The sequence below is a fragment of the Chamaea fasciata genome, unplaced genomic scaffold (genome assembly GCF_029207755.1).
Source record: "Chamaea fasciata isolate MVZ Bird 193981 ecotype frontalis unplaced genomic scaffold, bChaFas1.0.hap1 SCAF_7, whole genome shotgun sequence".
NCBI classification, from domain to species: Eukaryota; Metazoa; Chordata; class Aves; order Passeriformes; family Sylviidae; genus Chamaea; species Chamaea fasciata.
In genome coordinates this window covers 23,891,890-23,917,782 of record NW_027094092.1, presented here as the reverse complement: position 1 = coordinate 23,917,782, position 25,893 = coordinate 23,891,890, and the positions used below count along the sequence as shown (strand labels likewise).

The following is a 25,893-nucleotide window of genomic DNA, read 5'->3' as shown; positions in this document are numbered from 1 at the left end:
GAGACATTATGGACATAATCCAAGACAAGCAAGCCATTAGTTTTCCCATTTCAAAGCCAAGACAGCACTACCTTTTCACTACTATCTTTTTTCTGCCATTAAAAGGAGTAGCTTCACATTCACTGTTCAGAAGTCTTTGACTAAGCATATCCACAGAAGACAATATTATTGCAAAGCATTTACATAAGAACAAACAGTAGAACAGTGAGAATGCTGTGGCCCCTCTGTAGACACTTTGAAATAAAAAAGGCCGAGCATGAAGGAAGCTTTTCTTTACAGCCATGCTATTATTACACACTAAAACTAAGATGAAACAAACATGCTGAACTACATTTGATGAAACAGTTTGGGTTTTTTTAACCATGCCCTTTTAAAGCAAGCTATTGCTTTCCACCTGAACATACTTAACTCAAGTAGGTAGGAGGAAAGGATGCATAATTTATAAAGTTTAAAAACGATGAAATATTCTATCTATCTATCATAATGCAATGCCACTTCCTGAAGGGCAACAGTCACATCCTGAGCATAATCAGAAAAAGTATGAAGGGATACACAGAGGAAAAAACTTCAGCAAAAAAGAAAACTGAGAATGAAAATTATTGACTTGAAGACTTTCAGTGCAAGGATCTCTTATAAGGGCAACCATTCTGCTACATTCTACAGCTCAGCTGCCATCCTCAGTTTCAATATGAGGCTTCACCCCACAACTACATGTATGTTCAGAGCAACCAAACACTGTTATGATTCCCTCACAAATGACTAGGAGTGACCAATGTTCTGGGTAAAGTTAAATGGAGCTAAAAAAATACATTCCAGTTTTGGCTTTAAGAATGCCCAACATCACAGAATCAGGGAGGATGAGCATCAAATGTTTGGACACAGAAATACTCCCTGCCGACCTGAACGGAATTTATGTTCTGCAATGGAGGTCTCAAAGCATCCCTTATCCAACGGTAGATCTCCACAGCAAGGAGCTTGGCTTCATCTCGAACAGCCTTTTCCCGAGACTCAAAAAGTTTTGGCAATACTTTGATGATTGGCTTCAGTGAGATTATCTTTGAACCAAATTCACTGAAAGTTAAACACACAGAACAGCATCAGTGTCCATGAACAGGGAGCAATCCACAAAGAACAACTCATTTTTTAAAAAACAGTCTATGAAAGTCTTCCAGTGTACATTTAGCAATTTTGTCATTTACTCAAATCATTATGGTAAATATTATTTTGAGATGCTACTGTAAAATTTAAAGAATATATGCCCAATCAAAATTAACATCCACACCCAACTTGGAATTACAAAACCAGGTCTCTGAAAATTACTTCAAAGCACTTAATCCAATCCAATGCTTAAATCAGCTCCCTTGCCAGGGGGGGAAAAAAAGACAATAGAGAAGAAAGAAAGAAGTTGCGCTTAGACCAAAATTTGTATGACCTACTTTTTTTTTTTTTTTTAATCAGAATAGAATCTCCTTTGTCTATCCTTGGGAGCAAACTGCAATAAAAGCATTAGTCACTTTTCCACTTGTTGGACTAGATAATTATAGTGAGCTTGGGTCATCTTCACAGAAAACAAAATGTGCTAAAATATGTGCCACTGAAGGAACACACAAAACAAATTTCCCCAGCCAATCCAATTCCCCTTCCTTGACAGAAGATGCTACAGGCTGTTGCACTTACTACACAAAACTTCCTATTATAATCACTGATGAATGAGAACACAAGAACTTTCTTTTCAAACTCCTAGTAAAGTTAACTGCTGTAGTTACTAAAGTACCATATATAAAACACCTCAAAAGCAGTATTTTTTTGATTCAGAAACATTTCTTCTGATTTCTGAATTAACCCATCTACCAATTACACTTCTTATAGTTCCCTCCAAGTCAAGTTCCACATAAAAAGCTAGCAAAAAAGGCTGCTCAAGAGCTATAATCTACATGTCTCACTTTCTAGAAATTCCAGTGCAGTGATTTTATTTCCACATCAACTTTAAAAAATATTAAATATAAACCCTTCAAAAGAAGTCTTGAAAGTAACACATTTTAAATATGTGAACAAATGAGTTGCCCAAGAGTTCAATTTTTCTATCATGACTCAAAATAAGGGCATATTGGGAGAAATGCCTTTGCAAACTTATTTGTATCTAATTCATATAATCTAATTTATATAATGTGAAAAAACAGAAACCTTAGCACAAGATAGAAAATACCAGAAATTAAACTAGTTATGCATTCAAGCTACCTGCCTAGGTACAACATAGACAAATTTTGTTATCAATGCAGAAAGCGTACCAAAGTGTAAGAAAAAAAAATTAAGTAGCAACACAGCTGAGAAGCAGAAGATGGAATTTAAGCCAAGAGGGCTACATCAGAGTATTTGATTTCAACCTCACAAAGATAGTAAAATACTGCATCTAAGAAAAAAACCTTATGTGGCACATTTTACAGAAGTAGTTAGTTGAAAGATACTGAGGACGGTTATGCAGGTTTCTAATTACACTGTACTGTTAAAAGGACATTTAACCAGATAAGCAATTTAAAATAGCTAAAATATATTCTTAAATATAGGACAGTAGTTTCACTTAGCAGAAGCAGAGGTAAGATGTAAAGCCCAAAGCTTGATTTTGACATTACCAGAGCCTGAAACAATCAGTTTAATAAGGATCATCACTATGTATGCCTCAGCAAGTTCTCTAGAAGATATAATACAAAAGGCACTCTCCACATACATTATACAGTTTTGACATGAACTGCTTTACTCAGAAAGAAGTGTTCTGTCCGTTAATTCCAAAAATCTCATGTTTCCTTTAAAAAAAAACCTTATGGCCACTAAATTATATATACAACAAATACAGGAATTTCATAAAGCACCAGTATTTTTCACTCAAAGGCAGCAAACAAACTTGACATGGAACCAAAAAATAATCAAACACTGAAGCCTACTACATCATCTTAAATTAGATTTCATTTTTAGGGAGCACCAGCAGCTCTCCTTTTCAATAAAGGAATTATTATATGGACAATAGAAGCTTATTGTGCCAAGAGCTTGTTTTTTTTCTTCTAAAAACACACATTGTGTACCCAATTAAACATGCTCACATCAGTGAGTGTATCACAGATATTCAGAAGAGAAGCTTCGCAGTCTGGAACAAGACACACTAATCTGACCACTCCCTCAAGAGGCTGGGAAAATGGAAGTTTGGTAAACAGTTACCATGAATGAAAGAGATCCTGATGAGGCTTGTACAACACAGACAACCCTCACATCTAACAAATCCCATGTTATTGTCAACTGTTGCTGTCAAAAAATACCAGTTCCGGAAAGATGCTTTCACCTCAACAATAACAAGGGCCTGCTAAAGACTTAAGCATATTGCTGGTGTGAGGAAAAAGCAAAGAAGAAAACCGCAAAAAAACAACATGAAGCTTACCTTAGTGCTTTCCTCAGTGTCTCTATACATGCTACTATGATTTTTGGGTTCTTGTTGTCCAGACCCTTTAATAATTCTTCTTGTATTGCCTCTCCTTTCTCAATTTCTATATACATTAGACATATATCTTCACCCAGCTCTTTTGCTCTGGCCTTTGGCTGATTGAACACTTTATTTACAACTCCAGATGCTACTTCTCCTGTTGTCCTGAAAGATGAGAGAGTATTACTTTTGGAACATTTATGTGAATTAAGTGTTCTACATCATTATCCACAGAATAAAACATTTACAGCACCAAATGCAGATTAAAACCCAAGAAGTCTTCACATAAAAGGGACTACATCCTAAAATAACCTTGAAGGAAATAACCTTAAGGGATTACTTTGTCATGTAGTTTTATAAAAGAACACAGATCATAGTTAATATGATTCTAATACCAGACTACAGCAGTGAATAGTAGACATTCTCAAGAGTGCATTAACATTCTCAAGATGAGATTCACAAATAAATGCCATATCCTGGAATTATATATGTTACAAAATGTTAACTGTATCAATACATAATGCAAGCACAGTATTTCACATATACTTCCAAGCTACAGATAAACTAAATCATTAACACCACTTTTAAATCCAGAAGTGTGTAAGGTTGTTAGATTTTCAAACAAAGCTTTGGGTTTCTTTATTTGTTTTTAAGTAAGACCTTTATTCATGTCATCAGGTCACAAAGTCAGTGGACCAAAGCACTAACCTGGACTGGTTATGTGCTTTTATTTCACCCTCAGGACTATGGCCCATTACATGGGCTAGACAACACAGAAGCACTAAAACACATCCAATGAAGAAATTGAAGATATTGGCAGGTATGAAGTATTGGTTCATATTGGTTATTCTGGATGCAATGTCACATAAACATAATTATATTTTATTTCATATATGAATTACACAAATATCCCACTGAAAAAAAGGCTTCCTCCTGTACGGATAAGTGTTTCTATCAAACAAGAACAGAGATTCCAGTTCACAGCACTTACACCACCACACAAGTGATTCATTTTTTTTGCCATTTCAGAAATTTTTACTAGTGCTGTCAATAGTTTTTTAGAACACTGCAAACAATATGTGATAACTTCATAAGCACAAGGAAAGCCTGCCATTCTGCAAGTTCTCTGGATTAGAAAGCAAGTTCTGCTCTTAACAATAGAGATGAGAATTGTTGGTGGTCACTGCACAATTTAGGTGCAGCTGCAGCCTTTCTCAGAGAGGCACAATGAACTGTCCTACAGCCTAAGAGCAGCAAGGAAAGGCTACTTACTTCCCAGCTACATGAGCATTCTCAACATAAGCAAGTGCTGCTTCCAGTCCTTTCAGCTGAGCCACTGCATTGGAGTCGGTCACAAATTTCTTTATCAATCCAAGATATTTGGACCATTCAGGACTCTTTTCATCATCTATTTTCTGGAAGAGCTTCAGGGCTTCTTCATAACCGTTTAATCTGGCTTTCCATAGCTGGAAGCAGAAATTGGACGTTTAAATGTTGTGCTATTACAACTTTAACTCACCAATCTCACAAAGCTCTTCAATCACATTTGAAAGTGTGCTAAGCAAGCTGGCACCTGCAGATTTCTCTTCGATGTCTGTATGAATAACATGCAACAGGACAAAATACTTGTTCTTCTCCTGCTAGGAATGATCTGGATAGAGAGATGACAGTCTTCCCCCCTGCTCTTCATAACTTCTGGCAACCACCAATGAGGAGGTGGGAGCCGAGCAATAGTTTCAGCTACAGATGAGTAATTTCTGCACGTGAATGAGCGTTCTGATCTGTCAGCACACAAGCTTACGCCATACAACGCTACTGAAATCTGCCTTAATAGAGGTATTCAGCCTCTGGGTTGCATAGAGCTGCTGCAGTTTCAGATCTGTTAATATTCACACCGTGCAGCTGTCAAGATTACCCAATTACAGTGCATTTAGGTACAGAAGCACTACAAAATCACCATGAGGAGAGATACACAGCAAGCCAAATCCAAGATTGCCTACCTTATGTTCACATTTCTGATCAATGGGCAGTTTCATCCACTCACTGTCGTCCCCCATTGTAAGTCAGGCTCTCTGTATAATTACAGTAATTTCTGTGGAGATAAGGACAAGTTAGAAAACAGAAAAATACATACTGGATGTAGACATGCCTAAAAATATAAAAGCTTAAAAAAATTTTGAAAACCCCAAAACAAACAAACAAAAAATCACCAAAAAAACCCACCACCACACACAAAAACACAACCCTCCCACCAAACCCAACAAAAAAACCCCAAACAAAAACCAACCAACAAAAAACCCCCCAACAACTGCCCCCCTCAAACTCCTCCCAGTTTTGTAGCAAATCTCATTGTTAATATGCAATCCAAAGTTGTTACTATATTTAGATGCATACTTTGAAGAGCAGACCACTATTTTTTTAGCTCTAGAAAATTACCAGAAGCCACTGAAGATTAGAGAGCAGTGCAGTTTGTAGTATTTTGGACACTACAAGTATCAGTTGGTGAAACTTTCAGTAAGCTGAAAAGGCATGTGGAATATAACCTCACCTAAACTTGAGGAAGAATGTACTACAGCTAAGGCACTAAACCAAAATGAGTTCCCATCAACACTAAAAACTGAGTCTTACTGAGACGCGCTTTTAGTAACAGGTGCCATGAATCAGTGTCAAAAAATAATCAGATGCAAGTGTAAGGACAGTAATTGTAACAACTTCACCAACAGCACAACTGAAACGAACAGTTACCAAGAAGAACAAAACCCATTTTTGCCCTAATTCTAATGTAGCCAGAGTCAGCAACTGTCAACAAAAGATCAATTTCTTGCCATGTGCAGGGCTCAAACCCTTAGTCATTCAAGTCTTAGTGGTCTCCCTCTTCTCCCTTTCCTTTAGATTAAAATAAGAACATTGACTATTAGGGCATGACAGATGAGATCTCAGGCTCAATGCCCATCTCAGACTTATTGTACAACTAACCTGACTGCTCAGAAAATAATGAGAGAACATGTCTGGTGCAGAGAGGTCAGCAAAATGAAAATAGCAGCAGCAGCGGAAAGGGCCCCCAGTGTTATTTATAAGTACAAAATCAAACCAGAGAAGGAGTAATACGTTTCAACACACCAGTCTGAATTCACAGACCAAGCCAAAAATTCTATAACCCGGCCATACACAGCAAATTATCGCTACAAGCATGTAAGTACACAACACCAGCAGAATGCTCCTAACAGAAATTCAGCCAATGCCAGCAAAGCTGGTATACTTTAGCCTACAAAGTATTTTACCTAATACTCAGAGGTTCTCTGTAGAAAATTGATCCCTTGAATTAGGGGTGCATTTTCACTCACATAAATTAATATAAGCAAGTTCTTCAAAGCCTTCTTTCTGTCAGCCACACAACACTAACACATACAGCTAACTCGACAGCAAAATTAGGCTAGCAACAGCATACAGTAAAAACAGTATTTTTTATTCCTTCCCAGATTAGTTAGAAAATATCTAAGCAACAACCCAACCTCTCAAGAATTAAAAAAGAAAAACCGTAAGAAACAAAAAGCTCTCCAAACCCCCCACCTGTCACTGACACACACAACCCCACCACAAATTACACTAAGCTTGCCGTAAATATTTACCGGTTCCTCTGGGTGTAAATACTGTTCTCACTATAATCACATAAACTATTAATTTGCCCAATGGCAGTAAAACAAGAGCCAGTGTCAGAACACAAGTTGACTACATAAACAAGTGTATCCAAGCGTTATTATGGTTTGTCCTTCTCATTTCCTTTCTCTTCTAAGCAAACAATAACGTAGCTATTTTTTCTTGATATCAGCACAGGGGTACCAAGTGTACTTCTAAAGAAAAACAAAACTTTGGGGGGGAGGGCCAAAGAATTGTAAACCACTGAGAATGAAAGGATCTGCTCATTATGTAAGAAGCAAAGTACTCATAAGTAAGGCTACCTAAAATCCATTCTACTGAACTGTTAATTCTGTTTCACTGTCTTTTTTAATGTTCAACTTAATAAAAAAAAAACAAACGCCCCCCCCTTAGTCACAGCATTCCTCCATGTCAGGAATCAACAAAAAAAAGCTAAACTTTACAACTAGAATAGAATTCAAAGGCCATACCAATCCCTAACAATCATACGAGGTCAAAAGGGCAACTGAGTTACTGCATCCAAACCCCATCAGCCTTTTGCAATGGATCTGCTTCCATCTGTTTAAACTCCTGCTTGGGTTTTCTCTGCCCCAGCCTCTCATTTGTTCTCTTATCCCTCCTTCAGCCTATTGAGTTCAAAATTAAATAGAAATCAATAGACTCCTGATTCAAACTCAATACATTTTAGCTATTAAAAAACCCAACCAAACAAAAAAACCCAAACCCACCAAAAAACACGAACCAAACACACACCCTGAAACAACACAAAAAGCACCACCCCACACCCAAAAGCAAGATGCTCATGGCAAATACAGAAGTGCAAGGGTAAAACGTATCTATGACCCTATGAAGGTGATGATTTCTCTCCAAAAGCAAGAAATCAGACTGAATTCACGTGTAAAGCTTTCCAAACAGCCCACCTAGCAATGGATGCAGGCATGCCCTATAGCGAACACAGTTTCCAGCAGTAAAATTCCCCTTCCCTCAAGTTAGTTCTGCAGCCAAATGCCATCAACAAAGACAGCTTTGGCAGTATAAACAGAGCTTGGATTAGGAACGTCTTCATTTGAATGCACCAATATAGAAATAATGGAGTACTTCCTCAGTGTGGATGCACATAACACAAATAGATGCAGTGGTCTCTCCCCAAAGTCACACACACCTTTGTGAAGAACAAGCAAAGTGAACTTTACAGAAAATTAGGTAGTTCTGATTCTTAATCAGAAACTTGGAACTAATTCAAGCTATTGTTTTTTTGGTTTTGTTTGTTTGTTTTTGTTGAAGAACACAGAAGGAACCAATACAAGGACAATCCTGAACAAAAACAAAAAGGGGAAGAAAGCATGAACACACTGGCCAGCAACAGAAACACCAGGATGAAATTTTGGCACCTGCACTGGACATCTCCATTCTGGTTTTTTAGAAAACTGACAAAGCATGAACTTCCTACTTCAGCAATAAAAAGAAGCATTTCTTTCCTTGGCAGAACAGATCTCTGGAGAGAAGTAAGTCTTACTGTAGGACAGTCCTCAATCAAGTACTACAAACCTCAATTCAGTTCAAACCCTGAAGTCGATAGCAACTCTATTAAAAAGGCTTGTCCATTACCAGACTGATACTGATTTACAATTATTTCTATCCTTACACATATACAACAGCTTACTGCAACAAAGTACAACCTCTTGCTTGTACACTAGTGATACACTGCAGAATCTAGAATCTCCCTTCCCACATCACAATGTCCTTAACTTGGGGGGCTCACACAAGAGAAACACAGGGGAGGGAGCTGAATGACCATGAAACCGTGTTTCACCTTTTTTTTTCAGTCTGGTCAACTCAGTTCCCCCACTATTTTTAGTCATTAACATCTACAATCAATATTTCAATTACAAAATGGGTTAAGTTGCCATCTGAACTGAATCTGGCATCTAAAAATAGTGATAAAATTATACTCCCCCCAGCACTTTACAAATCCCTTTAGAACAGACAATTTCTCAGAAAGTATTCCACGGTCACAGAGGGAAATCTCCTTCTTAAACATCCAGTCTTTCAAGCTTCATCGCTGCTCATGTCTGTCCTAATGCCAAGATCTTTTACTGTCTACATCTTGCATTTATCAGAATAAAAGACGGTTGTTTCTCTTTCCAATTCAGTCACTGGGTTCTGTGTGATCACAGAGTATCCCACATTGGACAAAAAGGTTTTTCTTAAAAGCTTCTTTGCAAAGACATGTAAACCTCAAGTCATCACTTCCCAACATCCAAATAGCAAGTGGCCTCATTATATGATAACACAGCTAAATTCTGTTTCTACTAGTGAATTTGTAGCAATGAAGTGTTTGACCTACATAGATTTCTTTTGTTGCCACAACTTGGAATAAACAGAATTAAGCCTTTCAGTAACATCATTCATTTTGGTAAAATCTAGAAAACAAGACCTCTGAAGCAACTGAACTGCCAAAGTAAGTTTTGTGGGAGACATTTGTCATAAAAGTGGTCAATGCAACATCTCCCAAAGCAAGTCACCCGAGAACTCCGTAGTGGAGATGAATAACAAATCCTTCCTGACAGTTCTTGGCAGGGCAAGTTTATATTACGGAACAGTGAGAAAAGGAAGACCATGAAGAAAAGACCAGGATCTTTTGAAGGGAGATCATGCAAAATGCAACAAGAGTGGAAAGCTTTTACAAGGCAGCACAAATGCAAGAATTTCAAACACAAAAGTGAGAATTCCCAAATGAATATACGTAAGTCTGGGAAACAAATATATCGACATATGAAAAGATTGTGAGAAAGTATCAAAACATCAAAATTTTGATTCACCATGCACTACTACTCTGAACAGCTCCTACTCCAGTTCTAAAGAAATGGCTTTCCTGCTACAATTTAGAGAGCTGAATTGCATTAACATCATAGCTTATAGTATGGAGTACTGCTAAGGAAAAGTCTTCACATCATTAACATTCTAAGATGTGATTTCTTTTGAAGCATACATTCATCACCTATCCCTGCATTTTATTGTGAAGTGTCAGCTTCCAGACCATTTTCTACAGAAGAGGTACAATGGCAAACTAGGAAGCCATTTTATGCTAAACAAAACCAGCTGTTTATTGATACTGATTGCCTACTTCTCCCTGCTCACTTTCACCTACTGGATATTACTGCTGCACAAGAACACCATCAAATATTTTCATTTTTTGAAAGATTCTCAAAAACATTACTCAAGAATAAGTTCGGAGAAATCAAGACAGGCCTTTTTAAAGGAAAAATCTATCTGAAATATTCCTATACAGCAGGGCACAAGTTTGGGGTGTACATAGTTGGATGTCACGTTTTAGATAAAACTATACTTCTTGGCAGACAGAGCTCTGTTAGTGCAGCCACAGTTTTCCCAGCAGAAAGAATTATTTGTTTGTTTGTCTGTTTAATGGCAGTTTTGGGTCACATTTGTTCTTTGGCTCTGAAATGATGAAGTTTCACTTTCTTAGAAGTTTAGCCCAACACAGTTTCTTTTGTATTTGCCAGCCAAACCTTCCCATTAGACACAACATAAAGTAGCTCAGAAAAAAAGGATGAAGACTCAAGTAATCATAACACAGGAGGCAATAAAAATTTTACAGAATTTTAAAGGCTGGCATTTCCAATTGGTAGATGAATTGTAAGTTGCAAGATACACAGACTCTTGATAAAAAAAATAGAAAGACCTCAGAATAAAGAAAAGAAAATGTAGAAATGCATGCTAAAGGGAAGCTACTGCTTCAGCAGCAATGAAATGGCATTCAAGAACAAACAGCATTAAATTCTCTCTTGCCTGCTCAAACTTGTATGCCCTAACTCACCTCAGTGAAATTTTAATAGCACAAATGACAAGTTATTGGTAAGATATATAAATACTTGATTTCTCTGAAAAAATACATTTTAATACATGGCTTCTGAAAGTAAGCAGGGGCCCACCCTTTTCCATTCACCTGAAAGTGAGAGACAATGCAAAATAAACTGACCTTCTGTTACAGCTAAGACCAAAAGCAATTTGTAAGTGCACGGGTAAGCCTGGAGTGAAGCCAGTCTTACGGAGCTGAGAAGGGCAAAAGGGAAAAGGGCAACACACGGGCAAGTGCACAGGCATGCACTGACACCATTCTAAGGGTGGACAGTTGTCGCCCTAACTTTGCCTGCTTTTCAGAGTTTGCATTTTGTTCTCACACAGCTTCAAGAAAACAATGTATATTTTTAGAATTTATCTTTTATTTGGTTTACATATTTCTCCTCTGGGAGGAGAAAGGTGACTGATGGTGGTCTTCACCAACGAGGTCAAAGAGGTGGCAACCTATGTAGCCACTCTTGGGCCTTCTGATGATTTTGTATAAAAGATGGAGCCAGAAAATCAAAAGATAGAACTTTCCTGCTGACCTTCCTGCTGCCTGCCTCATTCTTTCGTGTCCGAAAGTGTGACAGACAGTCGGCAGTGAAAGATGACAGTGGGACCGTGCTTGTAAGCTGCAAAGCCCCCCACGCCTCAAGAGGTTTTACAAAGCTCAGGCACGAAAAGGCTCATGTGATGTTCTTTAAAAGGACGGCCTGAACTGCTGATGAAGGAAAGCTCCCGCGGAGACATCACTAGCTCCCTCCTTCTCCAAGGGAAGCTCCCTCCAGCACGGATTCCCTCTGCAACTAGCGGCGCCCCCGCCATCCCCAGCACCTTCCAGAAGAGCATCCCCTCCGCTCCCGCCCGCAGCCCCAGACGCGTGCCCGCAGCCCGGCGCCGTTCCCGGCTGGGCGGGTGCGTGGCCGCAGGCCGCGGCCGGGCACGGCGAGCAGGCCGCCCTCCCGCCCGGCATTGTCTGCGCCCGCCGCCCCCGCCCCACGGCCCGGGGCCCCGCCAGCGCCGCCGCGCACCGCCCGCGGCCGGGCCGGGCCTGGCCGGACACTCACCCTGACGGCTCCGGGCCGGCTCCCGGCGGCAGCGGGCGGGAACCGCGGGCGGGAACCGCGGGCGGGCCGGGACGAGCCCCTCCCCGCCGCGGGCGGGGCTCGGGGCGCCGCGGCCGCACCTGGGCGGGAGCCGGCCCCGCGCCGGGGCCAGACAAAGGCGGGCAGGGCAGGGCAGGGCAGGGCCAGCCCCACCGCGCTGACCCCGCAGCGGACCCCGGCACGTCGCGCTCCCCTCCCGCCGCCGCCGAGCGGCACCCGCGGGGCCCGGCGAGCGGCAGCGGGCGCTGCCCGGCCCTGGCTGCGGTGCCGCCTCTCGGCAAGGAAGGGGCCGCCGGGTGGGCGAGCAGTGACCAGCCTGGCCCGCCAGGCCTGCTGTCCCCATGAGTCATGGCCCGAACGCCCAGATCCGTCAGAACAATTACTGCTCTAACAGAGGGAGCTGCGCTCATACCCGAGCATGCGGCAGACATTATCCCAGGCCACCAATCATCCAGCAAGCCCTAATTGGAGAAGGGAGCGGTTCTGTAACCCGACAGGAGGAACAAGGCCAGCCGTGGGGAAGGAGAAACAGTGCCTTCCAAAGGAGGTACGAACTAAGAGCCTGGCACCATACCATCCCCGCATTTCATGCCGCTGCGAGATGTGTAATGACAGCGCTGTGGTGGAGCTGATTCATCAGCAGTCTCTCCAGCCCATCGTCTGACATTTTAAGATGCCTTTTCTATAGTGACAATAGCAACTGAAGAAGCTGGTATGGTGGAAACTGGGTGTCACTTGCTTCCTCCTTAGAAGAGCATCAAGCCAAGCGATGTAAGGCTGTATTTCTCCAGCCACCTTTTCAGCTAGCTGAAGAAAGAAGCCTCTTCCAGGCACTGCCAGCACCAGCCATGCTTCCCACTGAATAATTGTCCAAGTTACTTTTCCTACCACCTCACTCCACCCCCTGCAACAGGGAGGCGCGAACACGCACAGCAGCTTCTGCTTTTCAACATCTGACATTTGCAGCAATCGAGCTGTCATCGACAACCCCAGACAATGTACAAGTGTTCAGGTCAAGAGACTCTTTATTCAAACAAGCCAGAGCAACACTGCCCAGTGCAAGGCAATATTTAGTTTAAACAAAAGGGTGCAAGGCTTTTCAATGTCACTTCCGAACTCCACCCATATAACGCGAACCACTGGGAACAGTCTACAACAAAGCATCAGCAAAGCAACACCACATTAGTCTCGGACTACGCTGTCCTGAATCAACCACTCTGCTGGAGATGCAAATGGTTTTGATGCCATCCTGCTCTAGCAGAGACTTGACAAACCATTTACATTAAATAGTTTACAAACAAATTAGCAATACAAGTTTATGCATTTCTTTTATAAACCATATAAGGACAGCTACTGGTGGTGGTGTGGAACAGAAGAGAGGTAGGAAAGGGAAAAAAGGGAACTAGATGAACACTGACCGTGATTTTGAAAACCTTAATTAAAGGTTTGCAAGCATTTACATCTCTCAAGTGTCCTTCCAGTCACGCATCCTACACAACAAAATCCTCCAAATTAGATAATTAAGATAGTTATCTCTACTCCACAAAACATTCAGAGCAGTTTCTAATTGCATGTACTGTTCAAGATGTACGTTAGTGATTTATAAGAAGGGGCAAACAGAAGTGCTGCATCTGCAGATGACAACTGGGCAGCAAAAGAAAAGAAAAAAAAAAAAAAGAGGACGGACTGAGGAAGTGTGCAACATGCTAAGGGCTTTTCGGCTGTTAATTTATCACCAAACACACAGAGTGAAACAATTTATAACATTACACTGAAATTCAGGTTTTCTGCATTGACTACTAAATAGAAACAAGATCTTCCCGTTTCAGCAGACAGTGGTGTGAGAGCACAGCCCCACCGTGGCAGACCGTGTTTCCAGAGGCAGAGGCCCAGCTTACATAACTGGCCCATACAAGGGGAAGGACAAGAGCCAGCATGAAAGTTAGGTCTGACAAAACACAAGTCTTAAGTGTACAAGAACCAGGAATCACGTTCCATCACCATGCATTCCCTCTTTCATATTAGAATATCAAGGGAGAAACCTTCCATCAATACAGATCTAAAGCAGTCAGAATAACTCCCATACTTCTAAAATTCAAATTTCTTCTCGTCAAGTCGTCACTTATTTTTTCCTATAGCAGGTCTCCTACTTAATTTGCCAGTGATTCTGCTTTGATATATCACTCTCTCAAAGTTGCTTACACGGCTTAGCCCCATCAAAATTCTTGAAGTAGAAAAAAACCCAAGCAGTGAATCTGTAAGTCCAATATGGGAAGAAGCCACCAAAACAGTGAAGTTTAAAGAAAGGCCAAGCCTGAGGCAAGGAAACCAAGCCAAATTCTAAACTTCGCACAATCAACTGGTCTCAGGCTGGACGCCAAAGTCAAAACTACACAGGCAATTTGCACTCAATCATTCTACCTTCTGAGGTGAACCTTTCTCAAAGTTTTAGTAACAGACTTCTGTGAGTAGACTTTTAGAATACTCCAATATTCGGGACTCCGTGCATTCTAAACTAAGCAGCTTTACAGTTTCAAACTAATATAGTCACTAAAAGTCTACAGCATCACCTTCTTTGCTACACAAATCACATATCAGGGAAGGCTCCCATTGCTGGTAGCTCAACATCCTGACAACTACTCATCCCCTTCTCACCTGCACAACACTGCAGCTCAGCAGAAAATCAAACACTAAAACCAGCAAAAAGTAAAAACCTCAGAATAATCAGATAGACGATATACAACAAACACAAATCAGTTAGAAAACTGTAGCATATATGATTTGTTAAATTTTTTATTCTTAGAACAGAATCCTGGTTTGGTTAAGGCACACTGAGGTATGATTCCTCAGCCTCTGTCCTCCAACCCAAAAATTTTGGGTCTCTCACTGACTGAAGACCAGATTCAGGAGGAAAACCCTCTGTACACCAACCTGAAAACTATTGTCTTTAGAAGAATCACAAGAATGTCTGATTCAGAAACAAAACCAAATGAAATCGAGGAAAGGGGTGTGTGCAGAAACATGGGACACACACTTCTATCCAGCCCTCCTTCGCATATACTAGACAGGATTCAACAGGAAGCATCTCCTAGTGAGGGGCTCTGGCAATCTAAACACTTGCACCCAACAACAGAACTGCAGAAATAAAAGACGAGCTCGCGCCTTTGGTTTTAAGAATACAATCAGCCCAGAGGTGGTTTTTCTTCGGACATTCTAGAGCGGGCACCGCTCCTGCACGCAGCCTCAGGAGAGAGAAGGCGCCCCGTCCGCATTTCCCTTAAGGGATGCCCGGTTCCCCCGCCGGCCCCCGGGCCCACTCTCCCTGCCGCCCCCCACGGAACGCCCCCGCCAGCAGCCCGGGCCCACAACAGACGAAGGCGGCTGTAGCGGAGCCCGCGGCTCCCACCGCCCCCGGTTGGCGGGCGGCCTGAGCGAGCTGCAGCTCCACAGCGCGGCGCGGTACAGGCCGCGGCCTCCCGCCGCTATCAGCCGCAATCCTCACGCCGCCGGTCTCTGCGGGCGGATGCCGGCGCAGCCCGCGGGCCCGGGCCGTCCCCGCGGGGAGATGTCGCGCCGCCGGGACTGCGCCTCCACACGGTCCCCGGGAGAAACGAGGGGGCTCGGGCCTGGCGGCGGAGGAAGGCCTAGCCGCCTCCCACGGACGCGAACAGCGGACGGGGAAGGGACCGCGGCTCACCGGGGACGGACAAGGACGGCGCGGCTCACCTGGGCCCAGCGGGTCGGGCCGGTGACAGTCCGGCGGCTGCTCGGCGGGGTTTGAAATCGCCAGCACCGCCCGCACCTCCCAGTGTCCGCCGCGCCCATTGGCCGCTGCCGGCCCCGCCCGCGCTCGCGCCCGCGCCCCTTATTGGCCCGTTTGAATCCGGCAGCTGCAGCGCGTGCTCTCCGCGCGCTCCCGAGACGGCGGCGGCGCAGCGGGGCCGCCCGGCAGCGCGCACCGCCGCGGGAGCGCGCACCGCCGCCGGCGGCCTCCAGCGGCACCGGGCCGGCCCCACCCGGGGCGGGAAACACCGAGACGGACCCGGCCGCTCTCTCGTCCACCCCGGGGAGGGGGCACCAGGGGGCCGCCGGGTCCTCTGCGGCCGGAGCAGCGCCTGGCGAGAGGCGCTGGTCCATGGCAGCCGGGTCAGGCCGCAGGACCCTTTGGCAAAGGGCTAAAGCATCTCGGGGCCGATGGATTCGGCTTCGAGGAAGATCCTATCGCAGAGGAATGGGCGTTCTCTTTCCTATGGTCAGTGAGTTCGCAAGGCAGCGACTCAATACATGACTGAGAGGGGCCCTCATCAGTGTCTATCAGGACCTGAGGGAGGGTGTCAGAGGATGGAGCCAGGCTCTGTGCGGTGGTGCCAAGCAACAGGACAAGATGAAACGGGCAGAAACTGATGCACACGAAATTCCACATGAATAGGAGGAACTTCTTTACTGTGTGGGTGGCCGTGCACTGGAACATGACCCCGAGAAGTTGTGGAGTCTCCCTCGCTGGAGATCACAGGATCTGTCTGGACACAGTCCTGTGCCGCGTGCTCTGGGGTGACCCTTCTTGATCAGGGAGGTTGGCTCAGATGACCCACAGTGTCCTTGCCACCCCGACCTATTTTGTGAACTGTTTTTGGAGCACAGTGTGTTTTCTCTCCTTTGTTTCTTCACTTCAGCTTGAAAAATTGAAGGGAAAATTTTTATGGGTAATCAGACTAGAAGACAAGGGACAGCAGAGTGCCATGCACGCAACTGCAATTAATCTTACACTGCCCTCCTCCCCACCATGCCATGTAAGCACCATCAGTTTTTTTAATGTGAGGCAATTTTTTCATGACCTGACTGAAGTGGCTTCTGCATTGTGCTTCAATTGTGAAATGAGCAGAAATACAGGTGTTTTAAATGTTTTAGGTAGTTCTTTCATCAGAACGGGGCAGAATATGTTACAAGATTGGCACCAGTACTGCAGTGTCGGTGGATGTATTTGTGGATGTTTCTTTCATTATTCAGCCTTTTGCACTATTTAAACTCTTGGTTATTAAAAAAAGGCAACAGAAGCTTGAACAAAACCCCCTACAGAAAGAAAAAGCAGCTCTTCTTCAGAGCTTTATTTTCCACACGGCAGAGGCTTGAGATCTCTACAGTCCTAATACAGGCCAAAATGAACAGCCATGTTAAAGAGGGGGAAAAATAGCAAGGTGGGGCAGAGTGAGAGGTATTACGTGTGTGAAGGAATCTGCAAAAGTCGGTGTAGATATTGGGCCCTTGATTCAAAATCATAGGGTACGGTGTGTGCTACAATCAGGTTTTAAAGAACGCAAATCTTTTCCTACTTTCTTGCTCCTCTCAAATGAAGCCAAGTTGAGGTTCTGTCTGAACAGGTCTGGAAGTTCCTCATTCAAAGGAGAGTCCAAATAAAATGCACCATTCGCAACCAAAAGCCAGGCAGAGTGGTTAAGAAAATCTAAATTTATATTAAATTATCATCAACCCCTAAAGTATTGAACACAGTGGTTAAATAACTCCAGAAAATCCAATGTCTCCAGTGAGTAACGTTAAAACCATTACACAGGAACACACGGAAATCATTGACATTAGCTCGGGACAAACAGGAGAGAGGTTTGCTTTTTACATAGTAGATCAGTGCTCAAGAGATCATCCTCCAGCAGCCTTTCTACATTCTTAACATCCTAAGTGCAACGAGGGTCTTCTCTTCCCCAGAATGGGGAACCATGATGCATCCCCAAGGCAGCATCTCACTGGGGCTGTCTCTAGGAGAAAGACACAAATTTCTGCCCACCTCACTGGTAGAGGAGGCTGTGTGACATTTTATTGCTTCTTTTCACCATAATCATTTGAGGAAGGGAGCAGAGAGCAGTTATGAATGGCTGTTAGGCTGGAGTGTGCAGGGTCTCTCCTAAGAAGCAGCAGAGAATATTGATCAAGGTGGAGATCACAAACACCATGAATTGTTGGAAAGACTGACTGTGTTTTTCCTTTCCATTCCACACTCGCGACTCGGACAGCAATTACTCTGACAGGCTGACTTAATCTTAAGTGACAGGTCTGGGCAGATGTTTCCCTTCACCCCTGTCCCATCTCAGGATTTTGGTGCATGGTCACATAAGCTACTGGGAAAAAAACTAACAACCCATTCCAAAACCCAAAGAAACCCCGCTCTCCTACAGGGCAGAGCCTTCCTCCCCCATCTCCCCACTCCCAGCCCTGATGCCCCTGCCCCTACACATGGTTTCTGCTCAAATCGATTCTTCTGGCTACCCTTGAGCCCTCTGGTGTTGTCCCCGCGTGAAGTGGCTTAGATGGGCAGGGTCCATGTCAGTGATCTGCACTTCCTTCTCAGTTCCCAGTTGAGTCTACACCTCAATCCAAAAGTGCCTCTGCCCAACAAAATCAATGCTTCCAAGGCTGGAGTCAAACAAATAAATAATTAAATAAAAATCTAATTAAAAAAAAAATCCCTCTGGGAGTAGGGAAGAGTCCCACATTAACACAGGGAAATCCAAGCCTTAGCTCCAGTTCATTTTCCACAGGAATATACACTAGTCAGCCCAATGGTGCAGTTAGGGACAGAGTCTCAAGCCATCCAGCCAGGTCAAAGCTGCAACCTTCCCCTATCTACAAGGCTACCTCTGCTGTGAAAAGTACAGGCAAACCACTGGCAACTGTTGTTTTTCAGGGGTAACAGGCCTGTTAGTATATAAACAAGGTTCAAGAAGAGTAGGACAATTCTCCTTTTTAATCAGCTGAAAAAAATACTGCATGGGAGATGTACACTCCCCCTACCTCTGAACCATACCCCAGTGTATGTTTTGCTCTCTTTACACCATGGCTGGGAATGTACTTGACCTCTTTCCAGCAGATAAAACAGGTTACAGAGTTTGCAGTGAGAAATTCTTCACTGGGAAGTTCTGCTTCCAAGGATCTGGCTTAATGCTTAATGCTTTACCACATGATTTGAGGGGTTAATATAAATTTCGTTTTTGAAGAAGTGTCAAGCAATAATCTCTCTTTTTTGTTTTTGAACAAACAGATGACAAGAGAGTATGAAGAGGTGGCAGTAGTCCTTGGGAGCACGTGAGACCCAGCTCCAAATGCTGCTGGGTTTTGGCTGCAAGGGTAGGATGACATTCCCTAAAGGGTAAGAGTCTTAGAGGCCAGAGAACAACTGAAGCTCATGCAGCTGATGGGAAAAATTATTTGGCAAGGAGAGCTATTAAGTGGTAACAGAAGAACTTAAAGTGCAATTCTATCTGATAAACAACTACTTAAAACGGCCCTTGCAGCTCCCTGATTATTGTCTCCCATTCTAGGTCAAACGGGCTCAGCCTAGTAATAAAGGAGTTCCTAACTGTCAGCACTGAGCAATCCCCTGGGAAAGACTTGACCTAGGAATTCTCTCTTTTCCCTTATTATGGTAATCAAAGGTCCTAAAGGCCAAAACAATTGGGACCTTGCAGAATTAGGACTAGTGGGGACCAAGCAAATGTTCTTTTTCTTTTTTTTATATATCATTATGCAAAGATCAGTAAAATTTAGGTCTTGCTGAGATCCATTAGCTCTGTAGAGCTAAGTAAAATACCAATCTCTTCCTGTCTCAAGTTCAGCACTCAGACTCCAGTACCCACAGGAAATACAGTTCTGAAAGGGCCATTTGCCGATTCTTGCTTTTCCAGAGTAGAAACATGTTTTAACAGGAAAGGAGAGAACAGGAGCAGTGTCCACTGCCAGCAGCAGACACAGTGCTCCAATCTAAGCACTCCTTACAGTTTTTAGTAGCAGGTATGAAAGTAAGCAGTGATGCTCTCATGAAGTGAGTCTTGGCAACTGTGGTTACCCTCTTTGTGCCTTTACAAAGTGACCTGATGCTGTGTCAGTGTCCTCTTGAGCCCCAAAGTATATCCCATCTATACCAAGACCTCTCTCATGTCAGAGACCCCTCAACAGAAAGCCTCAAAGAGTGCTGCTAGTGCTGGAATGACTAGGGGTACTTCTGTGACCAGGAGCCAGCAATGAGGCAGCTCTGCTCTCTTCATGGGCATTGACCGTGAGCTGGATGGCACAGGACTTGCAGGTTGCCAGGGAGCAGAGACTCCAAACCAGACTCAGGCCAGACGAGTCACTGAAAAAGTTAATGTGGCAGCTTCCAGGAAAAGGGAACATATAAATAAACCACAGACAAGTGAAAATGAGTCAAAGGGTCTCTGGGTTCCAACTAACCCACCCGTCCTCCTTCTCCAACCACAACAACATAGCTGCCCAAGCTCCATGCTGGAAGGCAGTCTCAGGCCCCTTGCAAGAGAGGCTGGTCTCTGTGCCCCTCCTTGCCAGGCAGGCAGAGTCCTGTCTTTTTTGTGCAGAGCAGAGGGTTGGGAGGGCACGACTGTTTCCAAAGTCACGTGTACTTTAGACCTCGCTCTCTGTGGAGGGCTTGCGTTGGTGTTTCCAGCCTGTGTCAGGGAGTGAGCCCCGCCGCTCAGGAGTGGCTGCTGCTGTGTTAACGCTGCTGCATTCAGACTGTTCTTCCTGTAGCAGCTGCTCAGTCTCGGTGTCATCCAGTGAACCAGAACTAGCCTGGATAGAGACCGTGTCCGTCTTCATGCAGACGTGGTCCCGGAGGATCCCTCCACGGGAGCTCCGAATCTGCTTAAGGTCATCCCATTCGGAATCATCACTGGATAAAAGGCATATTCCCTCCACAATCTTGATCTTCTCCTTAGTGTAGCTGAGGTCAGGACCAGTCTAGGGAAAAGACAGATGAATGAAAAAAAAATACATCTATGGAAAATAATGGCAAAGAGCAGTGCAGAGCTGGAATGAAGACAGTGAAGCGGACAAAAAGTTGGACCTCCATGTAAACAGCCACTGGCTTTAACTGCCACAATAACAGAACCCATTTTAAGCTTCCTTTAGTTCTTTACCACCCTCAGACGAGTCCTCCCTGCAAAGGCTCTCATGCCAAACTCCATGATTCTTCAGTCATGGAAGGGGAATGAGGATGAGGCTGTTCGTCTCATTCAACTATACGTATTAGCTGACAGAAGAGAGTAAGAACACTGAGCCTAAAAAGGAAGGAAAAAAACCCCACCAAACAAAATAGGAAAGCAGAAACAGACAGAAAACCTCATGGTAAAAGTAGGCAGGAGATCAATTCTAGGTTTCAAATCTTTACATCTGAGTCATTCTAGACTCACTCTCAGCCAAGCACAGCTGGAATACCACTCTTGAGTCTGAGTCTCACAGCGACACAAGGGAAGGAGATTATAGAGAAACAACACTAATGATCAGAGGCTAAAGGGACCACACTGAGATTAAAGTAGTGAAATCTAACTTGGCTCACTGACAAATAAGGAGCATCTGATCTATCCCTGAGGAGAAAGTAGAGGGGGTGGGGAAATATACATCTGTGTATATCAAGGAGCATCAGAATTAAGAGAAAACTGGAAAGGATTTAGATTCCCAGATAAATAATCCTGGCTTATGCTTAAAGATAAGGTTAAAATGGCTTGAAAATCTGGGGAATCTATTGGATAGTATCTTTGAAAAGCAGTAAGGGAAAAATCTCCCCTGCATAAGTCTGTGATCCCTGCTAGATGAACTAATTGATCTAATAGATAATCATAAATAGTCCTAACAGAAATTGCTTTTGTAAAATATCACTGACTATGAGTAGCCAAAGCCCAGACCAAAGAATCTGCCACAGAAAATTACTTATACGTTCCTGACAGGCAATAGAACTAGTTTAAGGACATCAAAGCAGAGGGGGGGAACCAAGAAAGAGCAATTAGTACGGACAGCGCTTGAGCCACACAACAGAGCTTGAGTGAGGGAGGCAGGATCAAACACACAGAGCAGCGATACCTGACGTGAGGATGTGGACGGAAATCAGAAGAGGGAAGATGAGAAGCTATCTGTGTGATAAGAAAGCTTCTGAGGAGAAAAGAGAGGAGAAACTAAGTGCTGCAAGATATTGTATTAAACTCTCTCCATCATGTGGCCCAAAGTATGGACCTCTGAAGGGCCTTTAAAAAGCTCTATTTAATAAGGGCTCTATTTTTTCCCCCTTTCCCACCCCTTCCAGGCCATGCACACCGAGGAGCCACATTCTTGTTGCTAAACCCCTTCTGGCTGCCTGGTTCCCCTGGTGACTGTCCAAAGCAACCTTGGTGCAACAGTCACTAACCAGCACTTGTATCCAAGGAAGACAATTCCAATTGGCTCATGCACTTTCAAGGGCCAGCACCCAATGCAAATGAAATACAAGACGAGTGGGTAAGAAGCAGGGAACGACAGACAGGTCAAATTCACTACAGCTCACTGGGGAAGAAGTACTGCTGACTGATCTGCATAGCAGTCAGAACAATTCACAGAAGCTGTCCTCCTATGTCCTAGAAGTAAACGCTCACAAGTTGCAATCCCTCCACACAGTGAGGCCTGTAATACTCAACAGCAGCTTGAACTGGGCTCCCATATCTTTAGTAGCAGCTCTTACCTCTTTCTTGTAGCACAACTGGTTGTACATGGTTGGTTTGGGAACCGATTCAATCTTCACCTCCTGGGTAGAGGTCCGATATGAAGGATTACTGTAGGTTAGGTTCCCCAAGCCAGGGTCCGTAAACTTGGACTTATTATGCCTAGAGGGAGAGAGCTGTCAGAAAAGTCACAGGAACCTACTGCCAGGATCCAAAGTTCCTGAGTACTCAGCAAGTGGATGGCTCCAGCCATCTCCACTGTCCCTCAAAGAGAGAATCCTGGCTTCACCTGGCTCTTCACCTACAAGTTCATTAATAGCTACCAGTACAGGAAGGCACTGCCATGTAACTACAAAAGCTATCATGGCAGTAACTGGTGAAGTTATCTGTCAGAGAGCACATGAGCTCACACATTTACTGAGATACAAACTATCTCCCATCCCTGTCCATAACTCCTAAGCTCTCTGCAGAAAATTTAGCCAATAATGTTTCAAACAGTAGAACTGCATGACCAACACTTTAGAGGCACAGGACTCAAACATTGCAAATAAAATCATCAAGCACTCCTTCCAATAGAGGAAAAAAGGACTGTAAATGACAATAAAGGAAGATTTAGTGCTTTCAGGGACTTTCTTCTCCTACGACCCAGGAGTTTACAATTGACCTGGAGAGGGAAAAAAAAGATCACTTACCTATATATAATTAAAGCAGCAATAAGCAGCAAAATAAACAAGATGCTGAGAAGACCTCCAATAATGTAGCTGACGTGCAGTCCTTCTCCTGAAAGTGAATACCAAGGCTAATTTATGCACTCATTTTATACTCCACTGGATAATACTGACCTTGGTGTAATGCCTAATGCTGAGGCTTTACCCATACAGAGGTATCTAAACTAAAATGTCAGCACATTAAGGTTTATCAGAGGGTTTTGTTTGGCTTCATATGAAACAAAAATACGGTAAACTTTCCTCCCACCCAGGCCTCAGCAAACCAAGGAACGTCAAGATCTTTGTATTGGCGTTGTAATGGAGGAGTTAGACCCCCTTCGTGACAGGTTACTCCTCCAGTGGGAAGCAATTACCGCAGTCAACCATCTTCAACTAAACACAAAGAGGACAGTGATAAAGAGTACTATTAATGGGAAGAGCCCAATGGATGAGGTATAGGATGAAAGAAAACAGAACTATTCTTCAGACCAAGAAGTCATTCAGAAAAGTCCACATCTAGGTTAATGAATATCCAGGAGGCATTTTGCTGTACTCAGAGGGCATTTGAGTAATTCAAGTCTGAGTTTCAGACATTTCAGTTTCAGATACTATGGACTGGAATGCCCTGAGCACATCTGGAGGAACAACTCTGTTAGAGAAGAGTTAAAGAAAAGCAACTCACCCATGGTGGCCAACACTGCCTCGTTGGCACGAGTACACAAGCCTTGCCTGGCATCTTTGTCAGAGCAGCTGAATGACAGAAGGACAGTTATTTACTGAAAGTAGAATGAACAGTCTCAAAGGTATCAAAAAACAGGATGGAATGGGCTAGCACCGATATCCCTTCCCTTTCCAGTTAAAAACCACCGGTCCTCCTTTCTCTTCTTCAGTATTCTACATGCGGAGAAGAGACAACCATATACATACTTACATATACATATACATATACATATATACATATACATATACATATACATATACATAGGGGGTGTGCATGGATATATCAATTATTGGTCTGCAGTTTCTTTATGTCTGAGTCATTCTAGATTCGCCTCTTGGGTACACAGGTGTACTCATACCTTTCAGGAAATTTCAACATCAGTGCTGAAGCAAAAATCAAAATGTCTCAGAGTCAGCATGAAGAAGACATTTCTGTCCAATTAATCATATTCAACAAAGTGCAAGTTTTGCTTTGTAAATAACTCAACCATCTACTATAGAGCCACTCTTTTGCTGAACTCTGTAAATAGCAGGCGGTAGGGAATTAGCAGAAAAGAGTCTCTTAACTACCTGCATTGTAACTTAAATGTTAGAGCTGCAAAGATTCTGTTCTGTCCCATGCAAGCCGCCCCTCCACAGGGCAGAACCATTTCCTCAGCTGTGTGGGTCTAGTCTGAGAAGTTACAGTGAATTGAAGCAACAGACTCCTCTGTCCTCCTCTCAGAAATAGGTTCTCAAAATCAGGAGATTCAAAAATCAATCAAATGAATGACACATGGGCTAAAGGTAGATTTTAACACTTCAATACAGTCAGCCTACACACATTTTTCAACAAAACAGACAAAGAATCTGCAGCTGTTCCTTGCCATCTCAACAACGTTCTGCATCTTTGTTATAACAGTTTCATCCATTAAGAACGTGAAATCTGGAGCTGGAATATCCTCTTTTGGCTAGGAATAAGTATATTTGGATGACGGCAACCAGAGAGGGCTTGTATGTGGCACCTTGCAAAAGCTGGGACTTTCACACCCCAATTCCAAGAGAACAAGAACACTTACTTTCCTTCCACTGTTTCCAGAGAAGTGAGAGGTTTGGTTGTTGAAGTACCTAGTCTGCCAGGTGGTGTTTGACTTCTCTCACTTACACTGGTTGGTTCTGGACCAGGGGGCACCACACCAGGAACTAGAACAACAGAGAAAAATAAGCAGGACTTCAACTATGTGGGACAGATGAACAAGTCTGATAGGCCATTTCCAAAACTCTCTATAGCTTATATGAGCAGCCTTCCCATTTCAAACCCAGTCTATCAGCAAAAAGGACAGAAGAAGGCTCTATGGCTCACAACCACTGGCCTTAGCTTCAATATATGACTCTGCATAAGATGCATACACTGGAGAGCCTCAGCTGCTCCGGTTGCCACTGCATAAGCAGTAGCAGTGGCCCACTTATGGAAGCTACTACCCAAGTGACACTCAGTAAACTCACTTGTAGAGCAGGGCCGCCCATCTGGTTCATCCGGACACGCGCAGACAAAGTCAGAAGCCCTGGCAAAGCAGAGGTGAGTGCAGCCTCCATTGTTCACTCCACAAGCATTACTACCTGGAAGGAACCAACAATTTCCTGAATATGTTAGATCTAAACAAAAAGGGGCTCCGAGTAACAACCTTCTTTCCTGCTCAGCCAGAAATACTTCTTAGAAATCTGGCAAGATATCATGTTTTTGGCATATGCCCATCATCTGATTGCTAAGAAAGTGATGACAATAGCCAGACACTGAATTGGATTAGGGCAGTCTTGAAAGGAAGGTACTGGAAATCTTTAGACAGAAGCCCAGACAATACAGTTGCAGAGATAAAAAAATAAAAAGTTCACATTCTTCTGTT

General features: G+C 43.5%; 2 protein-coding genes across 7 annotated transcripts in view; both read right to left on the bottom strand.

Moving 5' to 3' along the window:
* Window positions 1-15,894, bottom strand: part of CKAP5 (cytoskeleton associated protein 5) — a 50,958-nt gene extending 35,064 nt beyond the window's left edge. For all 4 annotated transcript variants that reach the window (XM_066187978.1, XM_066187979.1, XM_066187980.1 and 1 more), the window contains exons 1-5: window positions 15,823-15,894; window positions 5,470-5,561; window positions 4,742-4,935; window positions 3,428-3,634; window positions 900-1,071 (exon numbers count right to left, since the gene is read on the bottom strand). In XM_066187978.1, the coding sequence (XP_066044075.1) occupies window positions 900-1,071; window positions 3,428-3,634; window positions 4,742-4,935; window positions 5,470-5,526 (630 nt within the window). In that variant the 5' untranslated portion in view covers window positions 5,527-5,561; window positions 15,823-15,894. The remainder of the gene's footprint in view (window positions 1-899; window positions 1,072-3,427; window positions 3,635-4,741; window positions 4,936-5,469; window positions 5,562-15,822) is intronic.
* Window positions 15,895-17,901: 2,007 nt separating this feature from the next.
* The window catches only part of LRP4 (LDL receptor related protein 4), an 82,492-nt gene continuing 74,500 nt past the window's right edge, over window positions 17,902-25,893 (bottom strand). For 2 of the 3 annotated variants that reach the window (XM_066187982.1, XM_066187983.1), the window contains exons 33-38: window positions 25,496-25,609; window positions 25,069-25,192; window positions 23,973-24,040; window positions 23,276-23,363; window positions 22,604-22,745; window positions 17,902-20,853 (exon numbers count right to left, since the gene is read on the bottom strand). In XM_066187982.1, coding sequence (XP_066044079.1) covers window positions 20,518-20,853; window positions 22,604-22,745; window positions 23,276-23,363; window positions 23,973-24,040; window positions 25,069-25,192; window positions 25,496-25,609 — 872 coding nt within the window. In that variant the 3' untranslated portion in view covers window positions 17,902-20,517. Of the gene's footprint in view, window positions 20,854-21,972; window positions 22,042-22,603; window positions 22,746-23,275; window positions 23,364-23,972; window positions 24,041-25,068; window positions 25,193-25,495; window positions 25,610-25,893 lie in introns of all 3 variants that reach the window. The other variant, XM_066187984.1, reaches the window with a different exon arrangement.